We start from the raw sequence: 18,329 nt of genomic DNA, 5'->3' as shown, positions 1-18,329 counted from the left end.
TACGCGCTCAGACCTGAAATTACAATCTGTTCACTCCTGTGTAAATAAATGTGCGTTGACCACTTCCTGTTTCTGGTCCGCCTCCCTCCGGTCTTGAGACTCGCAGCCTGTTGTGTTTCAGAGCCTCTCTGATTAAAAAAAACCCAAGCAAAGGGCAGACTTTGCTCTCTTGCCCGGCGGCCCGTTAGCCCCGGATGATGAGCCTCATATTACATTACATGAAATAGACGCCGGCGGTCATCCTGCGGGCCGTACATCAGTACGACAATACTTATAGACGGCGGCTTCTGGCCGTGTAAGACATGATCATAAAACCGCCTCAGGACGCGAAGAAAAAACATGTTTCTGATTTATTCCCTCTCCTCCTGGCACATCCATCAATTCTGTCCCCCCCGTTTTTTTTAAAGAGTGTTTTTTAAAACCGCTTTCCAACATGGAGGGTCTTCACCTCTTTCCTCGCCACATTCGAACACACACGCATACACACTGAGAGAGTAAAAGAACCAGCACGTCAGCAAATGGCAGTGTATTTCACCACAGAGTACAGAGCCAAGGCACACGGAAACTAAAAAACAAAACGCAGACGACCTCCCTCTCTCCATCCTCTGCCTCTTTCCTGCTCCTCTTCCTCAAGTCTGCAATCAGATTTTTTATTTCGTTTCCTTCGTTTCCTTTTCCGGGTGTTTTCTCTCGGATACCTCCAGTGCAATGACAAAAAAAAACAAAAACAACAAAACAAACAACAAACAAACAAACACGTGACCGGGAAATAAGGTAGGTTAGTTAATGTTTTACAGCCATGGTGCCGTTACAGTGATGCTGTCAGACAGACGAGTGTTGGTGTTGTCAGGTTACACACAGTGTCAGTCAGATACAAGGTCTATACACAGGAAGTATGAACATGCATGTGTTTAATACAGTATCATAATAAAGCATGTGTGTGTATGTGTATGTGTGTGTGTGTGTGTGTGTGTGTGTGTGTGTGGGTGTGGGGTGTGTGTGCGAGCTCACGTTAGCCACGTTCCCACTGAGGCCGTTCGGACCGGGTGGGGCGGCACAGCTGTGTCCCGACGGCCCCGTACCAAAATGTTCTGAGCGACGTTTCCGTTTCAGAAAGTTTCCGTCTGACGTGTGAGATTCAGACCGAACTTACAAATAGTTTAAGTTTTATTCTTGGTTTACGGGCTGCGATCAGTGATCAATCTATTGGCTGTAACGATCAGCTGATACATCATTAACCAGGTCGTCCAGCTGCATCACCTGCTGACCAGTGCCGACTGTCGCTATTGGGTCATTTCCAACACTTCCTGTCCGTCCCTGCCTCAGGACTGGCTAATCAGATGGTGGTAGTGACATAAATTCTCACAGGCGTACCTAACATCGCCTTATAAATAAAGTTTAGCTAACTCAGTCGACTGTTAGACGATTTATCTGCTGTTTGAGTGAAAGTCAATGACCATAAAACCAAAACATGCGCTGAATGGTTACGCAAATTCGAGAGACGATTGGTGACCCCTTTCGCAAGTATTTGCCTGGTGGCAATAAAACTAAATTAAAACGGTTGCTAATTAATTTTCCGTAGTTTGACGAATCGATTATAGTCAGCGTTAAAAGTACTTCGCTCTACTTTCTTTATTTTGGTTTGTTCTTAATGTTTTGTGTTTAAAAATCTCCGTTGACTTCCTGCTACTGACGTCCAAGGCCAAAGGCAAAACAGGAATGAGGAAATTTACGGTTAAATCGGTTAAATTTTCCGCTCTTCCATTCACGTTTCCAGGAGAAAGGCATGGGAACTCAGTGAAACGGAACACCCTTCTTGGAAAGAACACTTAAAATACGCCACAGGTTTAATCTCTGGTGGGGATCGCATCAGGATAGCCGTGAACCAGGAGCTGTCGTAAGGATGACCTAAGAAGAAGTCCGTCTACTGTTTCATCGGGACAGGGAGGGGACGAACAATCTACCCATTGTACTGGAGAGGAGAGGCGAGGGAAGGGAGGATGAGAGGGATGAGACTCATTATCTGCAGCTGTTCATCTCCTGCAGGATGGCGGCGGCCGCGGCGGCGGGAGGAGAAACACGAGCGGCGGACGAGGAGAAAAAGATGGAAACGGAACCCGGTTGACATTCATCTACTTCCTCTGGAAAGCTTTTCACGTAAGGCAGCAGGTGAGCGAAATGGGACTAAACCCTCACCCCTCTACCTCCACGGGACAAGATGCTGCTCAGTTCGTTTTAATCTCTAATCTTCTAACCTTTCGTTTTATGCATTAGTGGTGGGTCGCCTTCAGTCGTTTACGGGGGGAAACAAACACTTTCAGTGCTCAGGTCATGTACGTGATGCTTCCTAAACCCCTGGAGAGCTACAGGAAGGAGGAAGTGGCTTCCAGCATACACACATTTATACAGGTTAAATGCAGGGATTCTTTTTTTTTTTTTTTTGTCCCCTAAAGATCCCTGTAGAGGTTTCCACAGGAGCGCCACAGGTTCAGTTCAGTCCAGCTCAGTTAAATCCACACCGAGGGTCACAGGTCAGGGTCTGTATGAACTCCCCGCCCCCCCCCGGAAAGCCTGGATTCAAGGCTGGTTTCACAGTTTGCATTCAGAGGCCGTAGTCCCGCGGCAGGAAGGTCACTGCAGCATGATATCTTTAAGGTTCTCCTGCAGGATTGTGTCCTTGACGGCGTGGAAGACAAAACGAATATTCTCCGTGTCTATCGCGGTGGTGAAGTGGTGAAAGAGCGGCTTCCCCCGGTTCCTCCTCTTCCGGCTGAACGACTGCACCAGGAACGCCTGGAAGGAGGAGAGTGGCTTTAAAGTGTGTGTGATGGACATCTCATTTCTTAAAGCCTGTTTCAGTAATTGGGGTTGGGGATTAAATAAAAGCTCCGGGAGGACCACAGGACTGTTCGTTTGTCTGTTGGACAAACGAACGGCTCAACGGGTTTCCACACGTTTCTTTACATGCAGGAATGAATCAAGGGATCAAAGATAAAGATGATTAAAAGCAGCAATAAATCCCCACATCCGGAATATTTCCATTCCAATAAATAAATTGATCCGCGTTAGTAAAAACTACGTCCGTTAAAAGGATAACGCTCCATGTGTTTCATTTATTCTTGATAGAATACGCTCATTTCAAAGTATCTGAAAGACTCTGAGAAGTATCAGCGGTGATCTTTTAATAAAACTCAACAGGCATTGATCGATCGCGTCGATGGGATGCCATTTCCTGAATATCAATGCGTTATCTACAGCTACAAAAAACAACATCCTCAAGGATCTGAAGCTGAAATTACTCAAAGCTTTGGTATCAAAACCACACGCCAGACGCTCAATTTGTCACTCTGTCAACTTAGTCCATTTTTTTCTTTGGTTCAGAGCCAAGGCACCCAACGAGACATCCGAATCATTGCTCTTTCAATGATTTGACCATCGGTTGCCATGGCGAATGGAAGACGGAGGGCAAACATTTGCTCACCTGAACGTCCTCCAGCCTGCGAGGCTCTCCTCTGAACTCGGGGAAGTTCTTGCGGATGTCCACCGTGCAAATCTTTTCCACCAGCAGGTCGGTCTTGTTGAGGAAGAGGATGATGGACACGTTGAAGAAGAGCTTGTTGTTGACGATGGTTTCGAAGATATTCATACTCTCCACCAAACGGTTCGTCCTTCGATCCTCCATCAAGACCTGGAGTCGTGCAAAACAAACACACAATCATTCTCTCAGGTTTTTCATCTGGCAGCCAATTCAGGTTTCAGTTTCTCGTCATGTGACTGTTGATCCGAACCGCAGTCATGAGTTTCAGCCAACCACAAAGACGGCATTGTGTCAACGCCGAACGTTGTTCTGATGTCCCTGTCTGTTTTTTTAAGGATAGTCTCCGACTACCCTCTGAAAACCAGCGTTAACGTCCGAACCGAACCCTACCTGATCGTACTCCGACGACGAAACCATGAAGAGTATCGACGTGATGCCGTCGAAACACTGGAACCACTTCTGCCTCTGAGACCTCTGCCCTCCGACATCCACCATCTTGAAAGGGATCTTCTTGATGACGAAGTCGTGCTCGACGATGCCTTTGGTCGCCTTCCTCGCGAATAAAATATCCTGTTTGCTCGGGATGTAGTTCTGGAAGAATGGAGATATGGATTTTTTTCTTAAAACAGGTGAAGCAAAGCAAAGTAATCTTCTCTTTTCTCGCCGAGTCTCACCAGTTGGCCGATTCGATCCAAGTTATCCAGGAAGTACTTGACCGACTCGCTCTGGAACAGAAACAAAAGGCATCCGGGTCACTTTGTTAAGCCTGGACTGAACTTAAAATCAAAGATCTCAATCAGAACCATGTCTTTCATTCATTTCATGGAAGTTGCGGTTCATCATTAACTGTGGCTGTTGATTTAATAACGTGACAAGCCTAAGCAGAATCTCTGGGACCGATGATAATCAAATCAGTCCCGCTGGCTTTAAGGTTTAAGGAAAGACTCAACCGAATCACTCATACTGTATGTGACTCACAACTTCTCCCAGAATCTCAAATTCTACTCTTACTACTGTCCTGGTGCGAAAGCTGAACTATTTGAACCAACCGGAACCGATGGGCGGTATTTGTAGGAACACACAACCCTGTCAAACTTTGGCGGACCCTCGCTTTGGACACTCTTTGTGATTGAAGGTGAAAGAAAAGTAACTTTTTTAGTTATTTGTACATTTTTAGGCACGTTTCCTCATTCTATTACTCTGTTACGGTCCATCCACATCAGCACTAATTGAGTTTTTCCATTAACGGGGGCCGTCTGTGTCCTTGGACTCTAATTTTCCAGTTTTCTCTCAAAGTGTCAAACTGGAAACGACATAATTACCCTTGTCAGAGCACGTCGGTAAGTTTTTATTGTTTCCCGTATTCATTAGTAGCTTGAATCATTCTTGGTCTGATTGTTCCGGGTAATTATTGTCCACGCATCGATCCCCGCTCCCTGCAGCCGACGCGGTTCTTCTAGCGCCGCCACGCAGTCTGGATCCATTGTTCCATCCGTGCAATCCATCACAATGGAGTCAGGCCTCCATTCATTTAAGTCAACCCTACGCTAACGCTGCGTGCTAACTTCTAGCTGATCAGTGTCCAGTTAAAACACAGGAGAACGACCAGTGAGGCGTGTGATTGGTCTGATGGAGCCAGAAGTTACTTATAAAACACACATTAGGACAAAGACACACACACACACACACACACACACACACACACACACACACACACACACACTACAGGAAACAGCTGTGTGTGTGAAAAATGGTGAGAAGAGACAAGGGGGAGGGAGGGATTAGCAGCCAGTCAGACACAACCCAGAAACAAAGTCATTTCTGCACTCTGAACACACACACACACACACACACACACACACACACACACACACACACACTAAATCTTTGTTCGTCTTTAAACCGCGTTGAAACAAACTTTGCAGATGGATGTTAAATCAGTCTGTCAGCCCCGACATGTCGCGCAACAACCAGGAAACGTGACCTCTGGGCGGGTGAGATCTGACCCCGTGACCCCCCCCCCCCACCGCCGACCTACAGTGTCACAGCCATAGAAACACAAAGGCAGGGCCTCTGATTGGTTGGGCTGGACATTAACAAGAGGGGGCGGGGCCAGTCTGGGGGGAAAAGGAGGGAAAGGGGAATTCCCAGAGACAGATACACACAAATACAGACACAGACACACACACAGACACACACAGACACACACAGACACACACAGACACACACACACACACACGCAAAGATGATTTCTACAGACGACCATCAAGAGAAGTAACACGCCTGTTCACTGATGCACAGACGCCCCGAAAGGAAGGACAACATATCTATACTGTTGTAAAACCTGTGTGTGTGTGTGTGTGTGTGTATTTGTGTGTGTGTGTGTGTGTGTGTGTATCAGTAGTTGAGTAAGGCTGGAGGAATTTGTCCATTCACTGCATGTATGGGCAGATTAGAGGCTTTATTACAGCAAAGACCTGAATAAGCTCACAGTTTGTAGTGTGTGTGTGTGTGTGTGTGTGTGTGTATGTGTGTGTGTGTGTGTGTGTATGTGTGTGTGTATGTGTATGTGCACGTGTTGACAGGGTGTGCTGCTTTTGTTCAATAACTGCATCATCAAAAATTCAAACTATTAAATCTTTACTTATCAGTAATCCGTTTATCAGATTATGATTATATTTATTCAGTCCATCATTGAAATATTATTAATTGTCACATATAAGATGATGATTGATAAATGACTGATTGATAACTGATTGATAAATTACTGATAAATCATGTCATTACTGCTGTTTCAGGTTCTGACTTTGACCTTTATCTTGGTTTCTCTCATTGATTTCATTTCCTGTTTGTTTATTCAATGTAAAATTCTTAGAAAATAATAAGTATTAGAAAAAATATATATTTTCCTTGTAAACAAGAGTCATAAAAATACATGTAAGACAGCCTAATTTAACATATCCTCCGTTTACCCGGCGATCTTAGAGTGTTTCATGTTTTTTATGAAACATTAATTTTAATTTTAACATGGACAAACTTCTGACATTAACCTCTGGAGAGTTACAGTAGCTGCAGCAACAGGATTGAAATCTTGAATATCGTAATAAGTGTTTAAGCATTTATGGCCTCTTTTCATCTTCCTGGGCTTCAAAGTTTCTCATAAAGTTAACGCCGAGCTCCTTCTTCTTCAGGATGTGTGTCTGCTGAAGAAAACGGTCCCAGCTTTCACCGTCTCAGCGTGAGACTCAGGCCCATTTGTGTGCAGCGGGGCCAGGTTTTGGTGTTGGTATCTCCCATCAGGCCGTTATCTGGGTGTGGTGGGAACGCGGAGGAAGTCAACAACATCCTTCCATGTGTTTTGGGTTTGTTTTCATCCCTCGTTCTCTTCGTCTTTCCACTCCGTTCCTCCCGTCCCCGTCGGCCGGTGGCGCGGCTCCAGCGGCTCCTGGGAAAAGCTGACTGTGGTATCCTGGAAAACCTCTCGGAGAACGGAGAGGAACGGGGGAGGCGGAGAGCATCTAACTCAGCACAATTACCCCACAGTGGACAATTTGGTTCGTCTTACTTTGAAAGGATAATAATGGTGGTATTCTATTTTATTTTTTACCCTCCACTAAACTCAAGATGCTCTGGCTCGTTCGTTCCCAAACTTCTTCACCTCAAGGATCCCGAACTCGACAGAAATGGACCCAAATTAACCCTGGATTTCAGACAAAGTTTGTTTTTAGATGTTTCATTAAATAGGAAATATTAAGCCTTGACCACAATATTCCTAACAGTTTGGTGGTTGAGCTGCTGGATGCACGTAATTAAAATAAAAAAATGAATAATTCATTATTCACGCTAGGCAGCAACTGGAACCCCCTCAAGGACGCCGGATTTAGAAACCTCTGGTTTGGTCCATGTCTTCATCATTTTGTTTTTCTAACCTGTATCACACTCTGGAAGTTCTACAAATGTATGCTTTTATTTTTATAGTTGTTCCTTTGCTCTGTTTTCATTGGACAGCAGCAGATGACATCATCAGGTAAACGTACCTGGCGTCTACACTTGTGGTTTCGCAGCTGATTGGTCGTTGCTGCGTCATGAAATCCATGACGTGTCCAGTTGGAGTGAAAGCACGGCTTTAGCCATGATGACATCACTTCCTGTTAGCTAGGCGCTAACCGTTTCTGTTTCCTGTTTGGCAGATGAAGGGTGTTTTGTTTTTTACATTCAAATTGAAATAACTTGAAGTGCTGTTAAATTAAATCCGATTGGTTCTCCTCGAAAGCCAAAGCGTAGCTACTTCCTACTGGGCCGCTAACTGCGTCTTTCTCCCGCTAATGTCGCTCGTCTGCGTTTGAGTCATCTCTGTGGACGTGATGTGTGTGTGTCTGAGTGTGTGTGTGTGTGTGTTTGCAGCTGTGCTATGCTAGCGTTATCACTCTACGACTCCAGATAAGACAAGTCTGACCCTAAGTTGTGCGCCATCTCACACACGTACAGCGTGTTGAGGCGGGGCGGCGGCGGGGGCGGAAGTGGCCTTCGTCCCGGCAGCAGATTGTTTTGTCACTGATAGACGTGTAACGAGGTAAAAGGTCAACCCTTCTGCCCTGAACTGAGGGTAGAACCGCTGTGCCACATATTGTGATCGGCCGTGGAGACTCTCGTGGCGTGATGTTGTGGTTAGCGATCATTCGTGACATCGTGTTGAAGCAATAACCATCCGTCGGGTCGTCCTCAGAGTATTTATAGACACTTAGAGAATCACTTCTCGTACCAAGTGGTCGTTTAGCCGCGCCGCGCCTCCTCAAACTACAATAAGTGGTGATTTTAAACACATCTTTGATTTGTTTGTGTCTCTTCAGGCAGCAGAGAAAGATTCAGGAAACAAAGGATGTTGTGAATGTCGGGCTGCAGGTGTTTGACGTTTTTATATGGATAATTAAAGCGTCTGGTTATTTAAAGCTGCTGAAACGCGCTGTAAACTCAGCGCTAACATATTAGCACCTATGGAGCAGACGCCGCATGCCAAAGACTCCACAAAATCAACACATTCGCCTCGCTCTGGTATTTTGGGGGGAGTAAAGGTCAAGTGCTTTCTCTCCAACAGGGCGGGGTCCCGTTCTAGCCATGCGGTCCCTGATCTGGGTGTGTTTTGGGTGGAACAAGGAACATCTCACATTCCGCATCTGCTCCTTTCGCTGCTCCTGCCACCTCCCAATCCGTCAATGTCCCATGGATGTGAGGAGGAGGAGGAGGAGGAAGGCCGCTGCTCATCGCTTGCTCTGAACGTGGAACATAAATGCCAACGTGAGTCGTGTGAGGCTGTACAGTATCCATCTATCCATCCATCAATCATCTATCCGGGGGCAGGTCGCAGGGGCAACAGTCTCAGCAGGGATGCCCATACTTTCCTCTCCCCAGAAACCTCCTCCAGCTCCTCTAGGGGGAGCGTTCCCAGGCCAGCCGAGAGACATAGTCCCTCCAGTGTCTCCTAGGTCTTCCCCGAGGTCTCCTCCCGGTAAGACATGGCCGGAACACCTCCCCAGGGAGGCGTCCAGGAGGCATCTGGAACAGATGCCCGAGCCACATCAGCTGGCTCCGCTCGAGGTGGAGGAGCAGCGGCTCTACTCCGAGCTCCTCCCTGGTGACTGAGCTCCTCACCCTATACCTCTAAGGGTGCCCCCAGCCACTCTACGGAGGAAACTCATTTCAGCCGCTTGTATCCAAGATCTTGTTCTTTCGGTCATGACCCAAAGTTCATGACCATAGGTGAAAGTAGGAACGTAGATTGACCGGTAAATCGAGAGCTTCGTCTTGTGACTCAGCTCCTTCTTCACCGTGACAGACCTACACAGTAACTGCACTGATCTGTCAATCTCACGTTCCATCCTTCCCTCACTCGTGAACAAGACCCCAAGACAAGGACTCTTCACGGACCTGAAGAGGGCACACCACCCTTTTCTGGTCGAGAACCATGGCTTCGGATTTAGAGGCACCTGGAACAGGTCTGACTTACTGCTGGCAATGCGAACCAAGCTCTGGCTTTGGCCATACAGGAACCGGACAGCCCTCAGCAAAGGGCCCCTTGCGTTATCCGTCAGCAGCAGGGTCGATAAACGTCGGAGACCGGAGCTTAACTTTCATCATTTCAACCTCCAGACGAGCCGTTGACAAATGTTCTGGGTTCCTCCACCGATCCAAAAGGTCACACTTGCCGTCACAGGTCCACAGCAAACACGTCTGGAGTCCGTGTCGTGCATCTGTTCATCCGTCAGGCGTGAAAACGACGACTGCATCAGTGGAACGCTGGAGGCAACGCTGGCGCTGCTCGTCCTCGCTCTGGCGGGCGGGCGATGGAGCCGCGGACTTTTTGTTTTCATCCGTTCAATGTGACTCCTGGTACAGAGGGCGCTTTGTAACGCAGATGAAACCCCACAGGGATCCACTTTAACAAACTCATTTCCAGTCAAGACAAAAATAATTCCTTTGGAAATCCTCCCAAAAAACGAGAGAGGTGAGCGGCGCAGAAACACAATAAACAGGCGCTTCTTCTTCAGCGCTACTCCTGACTGCAGTTGGCAGTCGAAAACATCTCGACGTGATCCACTGACTTCCTCTACTGTTGTGTGCTTTATGGTTATTCTTAGCTTCGCGACTCCCAGCTGCGTCAAATCAGTTACACAATGCAGAATCCTGCTTCAGAGGAGACGCGGTGCTCGGAAACGGGAGCAGAACCGGAGCAGAAACACCCTCAAAATGTGCAAATTATGTTAGCAAAAAAAAAAAAAGGTCATAGAATTGTTCTATTTCTATGCAAAAATCTTTACAAACTCTTTCTTTGTGTTGCGTTTTGGGTATTTACTACATCCTGACTCTTTTCACCTGAAGTCAATGTGGAGCTGCTAACTAGAGAGCTACAAGAAAACAACTGATAGCCTCGGCTAGTGCTACCTGAAACGTTAGATGAAACGTTTCGTCAAAAAGTTTTTCTTATTTTTGAACTTTTAGCTGAGTTTTCTCTCAAACCCTTGTAGACAGTTACTCAGGCTTTCATTTCCTCCTGAAGTGATTGTTCTTATTCCCTGCATGTGGGTTCATCCATCTACAGCTGCTGGACTTTAAACTGGAGATGTGATCACATGACCCCCCCCCCCCACACACACACACCCGGTCTTGGCCTCTATCCAGCAGCTTCCTGCCTGTCGGAGGATTGGATTTGTTTGCATTGCTTGTTTTGAAGGTGGCTCTCTCTTCTTCATCACCTCCATCCTCCCGTCGGAGCAGCGAGGTCGACCAGCCGGCTGATCCTAGATCTGGTTTATGGATCAGAACCACTTGCTCTCCAAACCAGCTTATTTTGTCTTTTCTTAATTTAATTCCATGTGATTTATTCAGTTTTTTTGTATTTTTTAACCACTTTCCGCACTTAGAGGCTTCTTTTGAAAGAACTGACGAGAATTTCTTTTAGCTTCTACTAAACATTATTTCCAGGCAGTATATTTTTTACATTGTTTTTAGTGGTGAAGCACTTGGTAATAAAATAATCAACTTAAAAACACATAAAATTAACACGTTTCAATCTTTTGATGTTTTACAGTTTAGTTTACTAGCCTGAAAACTTCAGTCTTTTATCTTTTATATTTTTTAAAAACTTTTTTTTGTTTTTTTTGCATTATCTCTCACATCTCAAGCACAAACGAATGGAGGGACCAGCACCAAAGGTCAGAGGTCAAACTCTCTTTACAATAACTTTATATTAATGTTTCCTAGACCAGGCAGAACCAGAACCGTCACTTTAAATGTTAATAATTTGTGTTTCTTGGGTTTTAAAACTTTAAAAAATGTTTTTGGAGATCACACTTCCACCGGTCATACGGTAGGCCGTCATCACACCACACGTTGACCTACTCACCAGCTGGAACTCGGCGCGCCGGCTGTAGGCCTCCTGGATGCCGGCGTCGGCCCACAGCGCGCTCAGCGCCATCACGTACAGCTGGAACTCGCTGGGCTCCACGCCGGCGCCGCCCACGCGCCCCTCCCACGACATCACCAGCATGCCCTGCTTCTCGTTCTCGCAGCTCTGCCAGCCGATGCCGAGCTTGTCCCGGGCGTCCACCAGCACACGCGTGCCCTGCAAGAACACACAACCGTCGGGGGGTAAGCGAGTGCAAACAGCTGCTTCACGGAAGTGAGACGCACCAACGTGGCGGCCGTTTTTTTGCGAGGAGAAGCATGTGGACTGATCTGCGTGGGAGGTCTCCCCCTGGATGATCAAACCAACCGACCCACGCCGATACCGACTCCGTTTAATGAAGATGTTTCAAATCCATTTCACGGTTTCTGTTCTGCTTCTCCAGAGACACTCGGTTTTTTTTATTTATTTGTGATTTAAAGTTTTTATCGCTTTCCTCCGACCTCCAAAGAGGTTCGGTCTCCACCGTGTCGGTTTGTGTGTTTGGCTGTATAGTCAGCAGGATTACGCAAAAAAAACTACTGAACAGATTTCCATGAAACTTGGCGGGAGGATGGGTCTCAGGCCAAAATAGACCTCATATAATTTTGGTGTGGATCTGGATGACAGGGCAAATCTAGGGTTTTTTTTTCTTTAGTATTGCAAGGCAAGCATTTCTTAAAAACATTTTCTTTCATCTCTTGAGGTTCCTACTGGCTTCTATTAGTAAAAACAATATGGTGTAAAAATCTGGAGGCCAGATATAAACACTGTTCAGTACCGTTGTAGCTTTTAATCTAATTTCTTTCGTCAGTTTTATTTGTTTTGATCTGTATCTTTGGCTCCCTCTCTTTTATTTTTACGGCTTTTTAAAATCCAATCTAATGTTTTAAAGCATCTTAAAGTTTAAAATCTGCTTCACGACTGAGGTCGTTCGCTTGATTTATTGACTCAAACAACAGCCTGACTACAAAGCAAATCCAGAGTCACGTTGGGTTAAGGCTTGTGAGTTCACGTGTAAACGCTCCTTCAACAATTAAATCTGGTCGGGTTTATTTGTGAGGCTCAGTATCGCATTTATTTGACTTTACAGGAGCGCGACATGAACGTCTGCCAACCAGTTCAACCTTGTCTGCGTAGAAGACGAGGAAAATCCTCTGAAAGCCCCGAAGCAATAAAGAGTCTGGTAGAAAAGTCAGACGAGGAAATTCAGAGAGGTTCCCCTCTTAAAATATACGAGTGTGCAACAGGCAGGAGGCAATTAAAGTGTAAATAAGCTTGGAGGCAGCTACGATGTTCATGTGATGCTCGCGCTTCGTGACTAAGAGGTGTTTCTTTTTTTGTCAGAATTGATGTTTTTCTTTCAGCAGTGGGGTAGAATACGACTGGTGAGAACAGAGGCGAACATGAAAACAACTCCGACGCTGACACGGCTCACCGTGAGCGAGTTTTGAGTCACCGCGACTCACCGCCACAGTCTATCTAACACATTTTTACCCTCTGAGAAAACCTGAACTTTTATCAATTTACTAGTCTGTGTGTTTGCAGCATAATCCTCTCTGGTCTGCCTCACTTCCACTTCTTCTCCACCCGCCCACGTGTTCCAGAAAGCTTTATCAAACACGCTTCATCTGGTTCATCTGACTCATTCTCCTTTTACTCCATAAATCAAATTCATCATATTTTAAGATCAGTTACTATGGCAACATATGCTGGGAAACTTGGCTGGTTTGAGTCGGGTTAATCATCGGGCTACACAGGACCAGTTCCTGAAACACCGGCTGGCGCGTTGCCATGGTTTCTGACTGTTACCTGCTGTCTAGCGCCTGAATCAGTCTAGAATGAACCCGATTGGATGAGTCTGGATTGACCTCTGTGAGGTCAGATGAAGTCAGAGTCTTCTGCAAAGTCCAGCCCTGTTTCCTAGACCTTAACACACATTATTACAACAAATGCAGCTTTTTTTTTGTTAAAATCTGGAAGAAAATTCAAAAGCGCCCTCCTGACACGTCTACAAGAGCTGCTCATTTAGTTACCACAGCTTTAGGTGAACTCTTGTAAACTCCTGACCAAGAAGTACAGAGAAATGTTGTGTTCAGCACTTATTTACAGACAACTTGAATTAATTTACTTGAATTTGCAAATAGAAGCAGAACTATTGGCCCCTTTCTTCACTGTGCAGATAAATTTCCTTGACCTATGTTTAGGAGGAGAATTATCTGAAGGGAGATTTCTCAGCTCCCACTGTGAACCTGAAAACATCTGACTTCACTCCAGTGAACGCCTGGCATGAAGACTTTAGGATTTACACGCTATCAACATGGAGACGACACCACCTTCACTTCCTGTGAGGTTCTGGCGGTTCAGTCGGACCTCCTGGGCTCAAAAAGATACAGAATCGACATAAAAATCGCCCTAATTTGATGTCAGAGAGGTGTGGAGGCAGGAAACGGTGCAAGAAAGAGAGGATTACACAATCCAGAAGGGAAACAGACGCCACAACAGACCAGGACTTGGCGTCCGTCCTTAGTGTCACTGACCCCCCAGCAGGATCGGAGCACATGGGGCTAGAAAAGCATTCAGATCTGAGGGGCTTTTTATGGGTGATTCAAAGGAAAATCACAGGGAAGAAATCAGAACGGAGATGCATCATGAGATCTAATTACTGACATTCAAAGAGCCGGACCGCACCTGAACGCCACCTCCATTCTCTCTGTCCCACCTTCCTCCCGCCCAAACAGCTTCCCACCAAGGGAGATACAGGCTGAATGACAATGGTGCACCCCCCCCCCACACACACACACTTTCTTCCAATCAGAGTAGAGTAGGACTTTATTCATCCCTCAGGAGGGTCCATCAGGGAAATTAGTTAAAATCATGTGATCATGTGATTTCTTGAAATTTTTGCCTCTCCTATGACCTCCTGCTTCATGCATTGTGTGTTGTTGAGGAGGGTAAATGGTGGAGACGTGTGTCAGGGGGTCATGATGTAGCTGCAGACAGCTCCACCAGTGTATGCTAGTATTTGGGGGGGGGGGGTCTACTCTTATCATCCTTGTCTGGGCTGAGTGGCACTCAGGGCGGATGTGCTCATCCCTCAGGAATAGTCTAGTATTGTTAGCCTGTGAAGGAGGGCCAGCCATGATGGCAAACAAAGGGGCAGGACACACACACACACACACACACACACACACACACACACACACACACACACACACACACACACACACACACACACACAGGATAAAAATATGTACTATGTCAACAAACCTCTCTGTGTGTTCAGTGTGTGTGTGTGTGTGTGTGTGTGTGTCTCAACTGAGGGGTGAAAATGTCAACTTCAGGGCAGCAAACAATGATTATTTCAGCAGCTGATTAACCTGATTTATGTGTTTTCGACAAACCAAGACTTGTTTGATTTGTAAATACATCAAATAAACTCAAATATATTCAACTTCCCATAAAAATAAATAAATAAGGGCAGCACATAATCAAACAGTATAGGTTTCTTTCTCTGGTTTGTGGTGGATTATTACTTCCAGCTTTGTCACACAAGTTTAAACGTTTGTATGTTTTTTTTACCTTCTAAACAAAACAAAAAAAAACTTTAAAAAACAGAAGCTGACATCAGAGATGAGAAATCTGAAAGTTTAAACTTTGGACTCAAGGTTTTAAAGTTATTCTGGAGGCCCCACGTGTTTAATTTGGTGATGGAGAGACACCAAACAGATCCAACATTATATCATAATATATTATATTATAATAATCTTACCTTCAGTATATTCTCATATATGGTGTCCCGGAAATCCAGCAGCGCTCTTTTATCGAACTCCTGCCCGTTAATGATGCGCATCTGCTTGAGGAATGTGGACTTTCCGCTCTCCCCGGCCCCGAGCAGGAGGATCTTCACCAGCCGGCGCACCGCTCTCCTCTCCCGGGCGAGCATCGCGTCAATCTCGCGGCTCCTGCGCCGCGCCTCCCGCTCCTGCGCCGCGTCTCTCTCCCGACTCCTCTCCTTGCCGCTGCCCGCATCCCGGCTGGCCTCGGCCGGCAGCAGGCAGCGGCTCAGGGTGCGGACCACTCCCGACATGTCGTGGGGAAAAAGTTCAGGGAAACTTTAGTGGGGAAATGTTCATTCTAGGAGGCGAGCTCTCTGGATGGGAATGTCCAAGTTACATCCAGCTGGTGGAGGGTAACTTTCTCCGGAGACGTCGGTGGAGTCTACATGCCGCTCTCTGGTCTCCCACCGGCAGACGGTCCGTGTCCATCTTGGTTCGACCGCGCCATCACCAGAAATCAGTGCGGGAAGGGAGTAAACAAAGACGGGGAGATTCAAAAAAAAAGTTTGGATGTTTGTCCTTCGACCGGTCAGAAGGTAAAAGTAAAAGATTCTCTCCTTCTATCCGGAGTTAAACGGAGTTCCAGCTGCGCCTCAGGCCGTCCGGACTCCTCGCAGCCTGCGGGCTTGTGAAGCTGGTGGGCCGGGCGGACTGAGCGACAGCACCCCAAGTGTCCCGCCGGGATCCGCCACCAGGGGCGCCGGCGAGCTGCCGCCGAGGGATGGAGGGAGGGAGGAGGGGAGGCAGGATGGGTGACACCAGAGGGACGAAAAATGACATAAAGGAATTATTTTTATCCCTTTACTCTGCTGAGCAGATGAGTGGAAGTAAAACTATTTTCTTTATTTGTTTGTTGCCTCTGTTTGTGGGTATTTGATAAATGAGGTTTTTGCAACCCCCGTGACCCGCAAAGGTGGAAACATTGTTTAAATGATACCAGAAAATGTAAAAACACATTTTTAATTAACCAAGTTATATACATGAAGGACAGTCAAGTCACCAGATTTAAAACCAGGGGCCGAGGCAGAGCCCACAAAGAAGTCAGACCTTATTCTCAGAATTACAGTATAACTTTAATCTTAGAATTCTAACTCTTATGTCAGAATAATTCTGAATTTATTCTAAATGTAGTTGGTGTGAGGGAAGAGGATGCAGAAGACAGGGTTAGATGGAGGCAATTGATTCACTGTGGTGACCCTGAAGGCAAAAGCCGAAAGGAAAAGAAGAAGATTCTCAGAATTCTAACTTTTACATCAGAATAATTCTGAATTTATTCTCAGAATTCCAACTTTTACATCCTAATTCTGGCCTTCTTGTAATTTAGTTTGACTTTCACATCAGAATTCTGGTTTTATACTCAGAAAACTAACTTTAATGTCATGACTGACTCCATTCTCAGACTGTTTTCAAGTCATGCAGAATGAGGCATGACTGAAACACTGGGGGAAGACGAGTCTTCAGATGGATTTAACTGTTTATGAATGATGCACTAGAACAGATCACCACCTGGAAGGGGGAACAGAAACTGAGCGTGTCCTTATGGCACATAAGCCTTATGGGCCCTTTGGTCCTGCAGCAGATGAATGTTTTCCGTCTTTGAAAAACTGTCCCTGAAAACTTTTTTTTTTTAGAACTGATACCTATTTCTCATCCACGAGGACGTGATCCAACGACAAGACAAGGGAAACAAGGACAAAAAGACAGATAGTAGCACTAATGGGCCGTGGAGGAGTTTGTGTGTCACACACACACACACACACACACACACTCCCCGAGCCGGGGGTGTGTGTGTGACACGTGAACGTCATCATGCCACGTTCAAATCCAATCAGATTTACCAGATTTCGATGTTTATGACACAGATGTCACTCCGTTTTCATCCTTTATTTAATAAAAATGTCATTTAACATATCAGACATCTCAGCTCCATGATGACTTATCAGTTTAGAGGTTCTGTTAGAGTCATAAGTGAGGTGAGACCAACAACACACACACTAACACACACACACACACACACACACATTGTTCTCCACAGAGCCACTGGGGACCGATGGCGGTGTGTTGCCCTGACCCTGGCCCCCTTCCATCCTACAGGGAGGGTTCTTCCTAACCTTTCATTAGAACCACAAATAGTAACCTCCTCAGTGCCGCGTCCCAAAGGACGCTTTCATCCCAGTGATTGATGAGAACAAACATATTACAGTATTATCTGACATTCACAGGTTCTATTCTGAGCCCAAATAGCTGAACTAAAGGGTGGTGGGAATAGATCCAGTTGGTGTAGATGTGCGTCACTCTGAACCATCAAGACTTTACTGAACCACTCTTCAGCAGAACTTTCTGTGTCTCCTTTAATCACCGCAACATGTCCACGTCCCCCCCCCCCCTGTCGATCATCCAGACGGGCCAAAGCCTCCAGTCCCAGGAGAACGTGAGGTTCTGGCTCAGCCGGAGCAACAGGAGACCCTCTTCTTGACAGCCTCCCTGCCAGGGAAACTAATCAGCCACAGCATCCGGACTGTCTCCTGGCCAGCTCCATGACAGGAATAATCCGCCTCACTCATGCCAAGTGGGGCCCTGCAGAACTCGGGGTCCGCTCAGGCGGAGTCCTTTCTACACACCAACAGTCTGATGATACCAGAATATAGAGGAGTGGACCCAGCAGGCCAGATGGATGAAGCCGTGACCGTTGGAGGTGGGCGGTCGAAGTTGGTTTTATTGTAGAAAACATCACCTCAGCTCAGCTCCTTTGAGATAAATTGCTTTTTATTCCTCCTGTTTGGCTGATAATTAATCATGAAAAGGTTTCACGTGTTAAAATGTTTGCCATCATGTGCTCCCTGAGCGACGCAAGAAATAAAACACATCTCCTTTCAGTCTGGAAGCAAAGACCGACTATAACAGATTTGTTTCTCTACAATTTTTGGGAGAATAATTTGAATACATCTAATATTTGTACAGGAAATTAGAATGTATATGTTTCCATGGATAAAGCAGCCAGCATAGAGAAGCT

At 46.1% G+C, this 18,329-nt stretch overlaps 1 protein-coding gene across 1 annotated transcript; it reads right to left on the bottom strand.

The window, feature by feature from the left end:
• Positions 1-511: 511 nt before the first annotated feature.
• Positions 512-16,111, bottom strand: gna12a (guanine nucleotide binding protein (G protein) alpha 12a). Its single transcript, XM_068321358.1, has 6 exons — positions 15,250-16,111; positions 11,439-11,657; positions 4,213-4,263; positions 3,929-4,129; positions 3,482-3,688; positions 512-2,793 (listed from the first exon to the last, which is right to left on the bottom strand). Exons 1-6 carry the CDS (start codon positions 15,565-15,567, stop codon positions 2,632-2,634), a joined length of 1,158 nt encoding a protein of 385 aa, XP_068177459.1. The 5' UTR covers positions 15,568-16,111; the 3' UTR covers positions 512-2,631.
• Positions 16,112-18,329: the final 2,218 nt, after the last annotated feature.

The sequence above is a fragment of the Antennarius striatus genome, chromosome 8 (assembly GCF_040054535.1).
Source record: "Antennarius striatus isolate MH-2024 chromosome 8, ASM4005453v1, whole genome shotgun sequence".
Lineage (NCBI taxonomy): Eukaryota > Metazoa > Chordata > Actinopteri > Lophiiformes > Antennariidae > Antennarius > Antennarius striatus.
This window is presented reverse-complemented; position numbering and strand designations above follow the sequence as displayed.

Excerpts from the sequence above, each read along its gene's own strand:
- gna12a (XM_068321358.1), bottom strand. The coding sequence starts at position 15,567 with ATGTCGGGAGTGGTCCGCACCCTGAGCCGCTGCCTGCTGCCGGCCGAG. Across the intron at positions 4,130-4,212 it reads TGGATCGAATCGGCCAACTG|AACTACATCCCGAGCAAACA; the intron begins GTGAGACTCGGC and ends CCATTCTTCCAG. Across the intron at positions 3,689-3,928 it reads CGTCGTCGGAGTACGATCAG|GTCTTGATGGAGGATCGAAG; the intron begins GTAGGGTTCGGT and ends GCACGACTCCAG.